The 8,410-nt window shown below is 44.6% G+C and overlaps 1 protein-coding gene across 1 annotated transcript in view; it reads right to left on the bottom strand.

Annotated features, from left to right (window-relative positions):
- The window catches only part of LOC119428855 (aldehyde oxidase 1-like), a 50,281-nt gene that overhangs the window by 16,304 nt on the left and 25,567 nt on the right, over window positions 1-8,410 (bottom strand). Inside the window, exons 20-23 of the mRNA XM_037696546.1 lie at window positions 8,358-8,410; window positions 5,912-6,036; window positions 5,697-5,830; window positions 4,666-4,753 (exon numbers count right to left, since the gene is read on the bottom strand). The exon at window positions 8,358-8,410 is cut by the window's right edge and continues 15 nt beyond it. Coding sequence (XP_037552474.1) covers window positions 4,666-4,753; window positions 5,697-5,830; window positions 5,912-6,036; window positions 8,358-8,410 — 400 coding nt within the window. The remainder of the gene's footprint in view (window positions 1-4,665; window positions 4,754-5,696; window positions 5,831-5,911; window positions 6,037-8,357) is intronic.

Genomic DNA, 8,410 nt, shown 5'->3' with positions numbered 1-8,410 from the left:
AAAAAAAAAAAAATCTAAATCAATGACTACATTTAACCTTGATTCTATAAAGGGTGGGGGGTTGTGTAAAATGTAAAAAGAAGCAGAATGAAATGATTTATAACTCATAAACTCATATTGCATTCACAATGGAACAGAACTATTGAAACTAAGAAGTTGGAGCATTTTAGAAAAACTAAGGTTATTTTTGCGTTTGATGGAAGCAACACACTGTGAAGCATCCCCTCTGCTTTCAACGACAGTCTGTAAACTGAGAACTGGACCTGAGGAGACCAGTTGTTGGAGTTTTTGGAGGGAATGTTGTCCCATTCTGGTCTGGTAGAGGATTCTAGCTGTTCAACAGTCCTGACTCTTCATTACTGGGTGGGAGCAAATGTTCTACAACTAATACTTTCTGCATTGATGAAGCTTTTCCAGATGTGAAATTAGATGGTAGCCTCCCTCTGTCTACGTGTGGAGGGACGGGTTCTGACTGTTGTTTGTGCTTATTCGTCAAATGGCAGTTCAGATTATCCACCCTTTTTGGAGTCCTTGGAGGGGGCACTGGAAAGTGCCCCTCCTGGGAACTCCCTTGTTCTGCTGGGGGACTTCAATGCTCATGTGGGCAATGACAGTGAGATCTGGAAGAGTGTGGTTGGAAGGAATGGCTCCCATGATCTGAACCACAGTGGTGTTCTGTTATTGGACTTCTGTACTCATCATGGACTGTCCATAACAAACACCGTGTTCAAGCATAAGGGTGTCCATATGTGTTCTTGGCACTAGGACACCCTAGGCCGCAGTTTGATGATTAACTTTGTTGTCATCTCATCTGATTTGCGGCCGCATGTCTTGGACACTCAGGTGAAGAGAGGGGTGGAGCTGTCCACTGACCACTACCTGGTGGTGAATTGGCTCCGATGGTGGGGGAGGATGCAGGTCAGAGCTGGCAGGCCCAAACGTATTGTGAGGGTCTGCTGGGAACATCTGGCAGTCTCCCGTGAGACGGAGCTTTAACTCTCACCTCTGGGAGAACTTCGAACACGTTCTGGAGGAGGTGGGGGACATTGAGTCTGTGAGCCATGTTCCACACATCCATTGTCAAGGTGGCTTACCGGAGCTGTGGCCACAAGGTTGTCAGTACCTGTTGTGGCAGCAACCCTCGAACCCCGTGGTGGACACCGGCAGTGAGGGATGCTGTCAGGCTGAAGAAGTCCTATCGGGCCTTTTAGGCCTGTGGGAACCCGGAAGCAACTGATGGGCACTGGCAGTCAAAGCTGCATGCAGCTCGGGTGGTCACTGAGGCAAAAACTTGGGTGAGGGAAGAGTTCGAGAGGCCATGGAGAATGACTTCCGTATGGCTTTGAGACGATTCTGGTCCACCATCCGGCATCTCAGTGGGGTGGGGGTGGGGACGGAGGAGCAGTACACCATCAACATTGTTTATAGTAGAGGTGGTGTGATGCTGACCTCAACTCAGGATGTAGTGGGTCAGTGGGCAGAATACTTTGAAGACCTCCTCAATCCCACCAGCACGTCTTCCACTGAGGAAGCGGAGCCTGGGGACTTTGGGTCAGACTCTCCAATCTCTGGTGCTGAGGTCACCGAGGTGGTTAAAAAGCTCCTATGTAGCAGCGCCCCAGGGGTGGATGAGATTTGCCCGTAGTTCCTTAAGGCGCTGGATGTTATGGGGTTGTGTTGACTTACACGACTTTACAATATTGCGTGGACATCGGGGCAGTTCCCCTGGATTGGCAGACCAGGGTGGTGGTCTCCCTATTCAAAAAGGGGGACCGTAGAGTGTGTTCCAACTATAGGGGGATCACACGCTTAAGCCTCCCTGGTAAAGTCTATTCAAGGGTTCTGGACAGGAGGGTCCGTCGGATAGTTGAACCTCGGATTCAGGAGGAGTAGTGTGGTTTTCGTTCTGGTCATGGAACACTTGACCAGCCCTCCAACCTCTGCAGAGTCCTGGCGGGTGCATAGGAGTTTGCTCAACCAGTCTACATGTGTTTGTGGACTTGGAGAAGGCGTTCAACCGCGTCCTTCAGGGAACCCTGTGGGGGGTACTCCGGGAGTATGGGGTACCAGGCCCTTTAATACGGGCTGTTAGGTCCTTGTATGACTGGTGTCAGAGCTTGGTCCGCATTGCCGGCAGTAAGTTGGGCTAGTTCCCGGTGAGAGTTGGACTCCACCAAGGTTGCACTTTGTCACCAATTCTGTTCATAACTTTTATGGACAGAATTTATAGGCACAGCCAAGATGTTGAGGGGATCCATATAGGTGACCTTAGGATCGTGTCTCTGCTTTTTTCAGATGATGTGGTCCTATTGGCTTCATCCGGTCATAATCTACAGCTTTCGCTGGAGCGGTTCGCAGCTGAGTGTGACGTGGCTTCTATGAGGATCAGTTCCCCCAAATCCGAGTCCATGGTCTTGAGCCGGAAAAGGGTAGAGTGCTCTCTCCATGTCGGGGAGAAGGTCCTGCACCAAGTGGCAGAGCTTAAGTATCTCGGGGTCTTGTTCACGAATGAGGGGAAAATGGAGCGAGAGATCAATAGGCGGATAGGTGCAGCATCAGCAGTGAAGCGGGCGCTTTATCGGTCTGTCATGGTGAAGAGAGAGCTGAGTCAAAAGGCGAAGCTCTCAATTTACTGGTTGATCTACGTTCCTACCCTCATCTATGGTCATGATCTTTGGGTTGTGACCAAAAGAACGAGATCATGGCTACAAGCGGCCGAAATGAGTTTTCTCTGCAGGGTGTGGACTATGTTTCTCGGCTGGCCTGGGAATGCCTTGGGATTCCCCCGAAGGAGCTAGCCCAAGTGGCTGGGAAGAGGGAAGTCTGGGCATTCCTTACTTAGACTGCTACCCCCGCGACCCGACCCCAGATAAGCGGAAGAAAATAGATGGATGGATGGTTGAACATTTACGTGATTTTGGTGTAATTTTCTTCAGGATCATTCCCTCTTTGACCTACCAGAACAGATTCATCCACAGTACAGCCAGCGTTGGTATAGTACTGGAAATCTGCAGCCATGATTCGTCCATCGTTCATGAAACCCACCTGAAACAAACAGGATGAATTAGTAAAACAACCAATTTTGGTCTTTATCAACTGTATGTTTAAACTAATATCCTGTGTTAAAGCTGTCTCTCGGATATAAATCGCTATACCGTAGTTTGAAACATATTACACACATTTACACACAAAAGTGACTTTAAACATGGAACTTACTGATAAATATATAATCATAATTTGTTTGTTGTCAAACAGTGGGTAGATGTTGATTTAACTCTATACGTTGTTTTATCTTTATTGTGTTCAGCATAAAAAAAAATCTGCCATCACCAATTTGACCACTAGATGGCAATAATCGTTTTTTTTTTTTTTCCCATTCAGCCTTTATTTATACAGGTTAGTTCCCATTGAGACTCAGGAGACTCATTTACAAGAGAGATTTGTTACATACAACATATAAAGTAGATGAGGAAAAGAGAACATGAGGGTGGAGGAAGTAAAAAAAAAAATCATGTCTCACACCATGTCCTGGCTGGGGCACAGTGTAAAAGATGCAAGAACAGACCTCGCAACATACAATGACATCATAATACATTTATGCATAGAAGGTCAACAAAGGCAGTGAGCTGTCCATGGACACTCCAGAGAGTTCCAAAATTCTGATATGATGGTATAGTGTATCAGCAGCACAATTCTGATAAGGCCCACAGATTTCCTCGGGGCGGGGGGGTGGCGGCAGAGCTTCTTAGTTAATTGCTCCTCCAGGAGCAATTTGAGACAAGTTGGCCTATCCAAGGCCAGCGCGGAGGCCTAATTCAGATAAACAACAATTGTTTTGGGCAGGCAGACTCTACTGATTTCAAGTCTGCCTTCAGTTCTACTGGTACACTCATTGGCAAATCCATACAGCCAGATCCGTGGACATTTTGCCAGGCCGTGCTAGTTAGCAAGTTCTTCAAGGTCAAATCTTTTATGTCGTCAAGTCCTAGGAGATGCAAGTGGCCCACAATTCTCAGATATCGCATCCAACTTATGGGTCAGCTCGCAAAGCATATTAGTCTGAGAGCTCGAAGCACAGAGTAATCCTTCACATAAGGCGGCCAGCTTTACTATTGCCAAAACTGCTGCCGACGTCTTCCTTATTTACCTGATAACCCAGATATCCACTGATTCCAAAAAGCAGTAACCCTGTTATCATAAATCCAATTATGTATTTGTCTTCTATGTCCTCAACAGACAGGCACATCATCTTCCAAACACCCACAGCTGACATATCCAACTGCGTGTGTCCCTTCAGGGCATGAGGGCTCTCAGCACCCTGTCTTCTGGAAAAAAAATTATCATTTGCGTTGAGAGACCAGCCGACCAGATCCATAATAATTTTTAATTTAAAAGATGTGTAAAGAGAGGCTCTGAGGAGGTTCACAGGACAAGAGAGCAAAAAAGCAGGAGGGAGGGAGGAGCGAGTGAAAGTGACAATCTTCGTCGAGAGCAAAAGAAAGAATGAAACCTCTTGTTGCAAACTGCGTTGCAAACTGCTCCTTTAATTCTTGAATAACTTTATGGGAAAAGTCTTGATAACCATAAAAATGAATGGATTTAGATTAATTTACTTTCAACTGAAAAATCAAATGTATGTTGATAAATTAAACAAATCTGTTGTACCTTATATTTTCCCAGGACAGGATGGCGCCCCCCTGTGATCAACATGTCCTCACCTCGCTCCAGGACACAGCGAACAGCACGACTGGTCCTTAAAAATTTATTAGGCAAAAAAAAAATTAGATTTATTTTATTTTTCACAAGTACGGGTCACAGAAACATATCTGTTTGGGTAATTTGAAATGTCTGCAGTCAACGTTTTAGTATGTCCAGCAAAGTTCATTCAGGTCATCTGGATGATTTCTTTTTTTTTTTTTAAACGTTTCTTCCTTTATCCAAAGGACTTCATCAGTCAGAGGAGCCACAAACAAACTTAGTTCCACAAGTAGCAAACTGACGTAGTGGACCAACTAGTTTGATGGTGATAAGATGATTTATGGGGCCTGCCCTCTCCCCCATTGAATCCTTTGAGGCAGCCATTGCCAAAGTGGTTCAAAACATGAAAGTTCATGCTCAATAATCCAGGTAAAAAAAATCCAACAAAGTTAAGTTAAGTCATCTGGATTTTTTTTTTTAGAGACATTTTGTCCTTCATCCAAAGGACTTCATCAGTAGAAGAAGCCACAAATAAACTGAGACTCACATCAGTCTCACAAGCAGCACACTCCCATAGTGGATCCAGAAACCATCTTATCACCTGGTTGATGATATCAACTGGTTGATCGACTATGTGGGTGATCTGCTTGTGGGACTGAGTTTGTTTGTGGCTCCTTGGATTGATGAAGCCGTTTGGATGAAGGACGAAATGTCTCAACAACAAAAAAAGGAAACCATCCAGATGACCTGAATGAACGTTGTTGGATTTTTTACCTGGATTATTGAGCATGAACTTTGATGTTTAGTATGTGTTATTTTTTTCTCCTGAACCAGTTTGTCATCACTGAATCAGTCTCGTTTCCCGCTTCCCTACATGTCACAAGAACCTTTGAATGCTTTACTTTTTACTTTTTGGATAAGTTACCTTCACCTTCAACTTCAAGCCTTCATTTGGGTCAAATACTGTTTATTACTTTCACAGAATGAACATGGCTTACTTCCAGGCAGCCACAGATGTGATGGAGGCCAGGATGGAGGTTTTAATGATTTTGCCTCCAAAAGCACCACCCAGCCGTTTGACGTGACAAGTGACTCTGTTGTACTGGATGTCCAACGTCTCTGCAATCGCAACCTGCAAGAACAAATAAAGCCATCTTCTGATCTGGTTTCTGCTCCGAGTTCAGTTTTAGCACAACGTAAGGTCTCTGTGTACCTGCATTAAGGTCGGCCATTGAGTGGAGACGTAGACGTTGAGCTCCATCTCCTCTCCGACAGGAACAACCAACATGCTCTGAGTCTCCATGTAGAAATGCTCCTGGCCTCCGATCCTAATCTCTCCTGAAGCAGACATGAAACAATTAAAGAACAATTAAATTATTAGCTGATGCTTTTCAGGCTGGAGTTTTACACTAAGACCCTCTTATCCCGATCGTGCTATTGTCGTTCGAATGTCGTTATGGTCGAACCTTAATAGCAACTCTTTTTCATTCATTCAACCTTTAAGTATACAGATAAATCACACTGAGCCTCGAAGACACATTTACAAGTGAGATCTATTTGGCCAGACAAAGTGGTGAAAATGACAACATAGGTTTAGGAGGCAAAAAAGTTCCTAGCACACTCTTAATCTTTGGCTGAAGATTAATAGCCTGAAAAAAAAATAAAAAACTTGCACACAATCACATAATGACACCGACATTCCGGGGGACGCAAGGGCGGTGAGCGTGCCCAGAGACACTCACAGAGGCCCTGCAAGAGTTCCGATAAGAGTGGTATAATTGCTCAGTTCACATAGTTCCCTGTGGAGAGATCTGTAAACACTCTCGGGGGGTGCAGACGAGGCCAAGGATGACGTCAGACAGAATTGAAATAGTCCTGAAATGATGACAGAATGTTTATTCAGCCAGGCCCTTCTGATTGGTCTATAAACTTACAGAGCATCAAGGTTTACAGAGCCTCCAGGCGAAGTAAGATAAGGTCAAGGACAGTCATGGAGCCCAATTCAGATAAACACGATTGTTTTGGGTATAGACAGAACATTATTTAATACGTCTATCTTGAGTGTGTCGATCCTCTCGGTTCCAAATAGGAATGCGCGATATATATGGTACACGGTAGAAACGATAGACATTTAGCCTATGATAGAGATCTGTATTCTACCGGCTAACCGCAGTAATGCTTGTTGATGACGTAATCGGCCGGCGTCAACGCATAGAGCAAGCGGGTGAGATGGCGCAGGGGAGGAGCTCATTAAAAAGGCAGGTGCAAAAACGTGTATTATCTGGAAGGTGTCTGCGGGCACCTTTACGTGACTTTTTCCACTGACCTCAGAAAACGAAAGGCTTCCTGACCCGAACCAAAACTGGGGGTTGGGGAGGGGTTCGTTAGTTCGCATCCTCGCCAGAAGTTCCCGTCAGCTTCTGGACAAGGACAAGCTGGTGTTCTTGGCCAACAATCTTTAGACTCTAACAAATGACAGTGAGATTTTGAATCTTGTTAAGTGTTTTCAGTGTGCACTAAAAATGCTGCACTGTTGCTGTTCATTTCTTAAGTGAGAAGACTGGAAACTGTTAAGAGTTAACAACATATTCGTTTGTTTAAAACATATGGCTAAAACTACATTTGATACCTTTTGCACTACAAGAAAGAAGCCTAACACTTGATTTGTTTTTTTTATTTAAAAACTCTCTGGACCTAGTAGTGGAATTTTCTTGATTGAAATTATTTTGTGGTATAGCAGTTTTCAAAATAAATGCAGGCAAAATGACACCCTATGCCTTTTTTCCAATTCCTATTGCAAGTTTTATGCCAAAAACAAATTGTGATATATATCGTTACTGCCACCCATCACAATAGATACCGGGATATGAATTTTATGCCATATTGCACATCCCTAGTTCAGAAACATCCAAATTAAGTGGCCACACCACTGGTCCATGCCTGAGAGTACTCCCTGAGATCTGAAGCAATTTGAAGTTTGGGTGCTCGGAGGCACGAACCAAGCTATCATATAAGGCAGGCAGCTTGACCAGGGTCAAATTTGCTGCCGACGACATCCTTCTTTGTTGATAGACCAGGAACCAGCCAAATCACAAAGCAGGAAACCAGTTATCATAAATCCATTTATATATGTACCCTTAACATCTTGATTGACAGCAGAGATAGACACAGCACCAATTCCTCTAATGAGATATTCAGCTGCGTGCGTGCCAACAGGGCAAGTTGGCTCGCCTAAAGCCTGTCTTCTCTTCAAAGAAATTTTGTCAACTGGGTTGAGAGACCAACTGACCAAATCCATAGCAGGTTACGATTCGGAAGATTTGTAGAAGAGAGGCTCTAAAGCAGTTTCACAGACAAGGCAGAGCAAAGCAAAGCGACGAGGGAGAGGAGGGGAAAGGCATCCGCCCTTGACAAGAGCAAGTGTTGAAGTTAACTTAATGCGTGAGGTCACGTTATCGCACAATCTCATGCAATTTGCTTAGTCCTTGGAGTATGTGTTATGAATAACTCTCTCCAACTACCATGCCAAGCTGTAGCTCAATATTTGTACAACTGGTTTGCTAAGGTTCCTTAGCTGTGGCAGCCATATTGAATTGGATTAAAAGTTAAGCAGTTGTAGAGCAAAGATGTTTCTTGGTGGCTCGGTGAAAAACCTTTACCTTCATAAACCCCATCAACGGTTTTCAAAGCTCCAGTCACGTTTCCTCTCTCG

This window comes from Nematolebias whitei, chromosome 23 (assembly GCF_014905685.2).
Source record: "Nematolebias whitei isolate Nwh7 chromosome 23, NemWhi1, whole genome shotgun sequence".
NCBI classification, from domain to species: Eukaryota; Metazoa; Chordata; class Actinopteri; order Cyprinodontiformes; family Rivulidae; genus Nematolebias; species Nematolebias whitei.
Note: the sequence above shows the minus strand (reverse complement) of the source record. Positions and strands in the feature narration are given on the sequence as shown.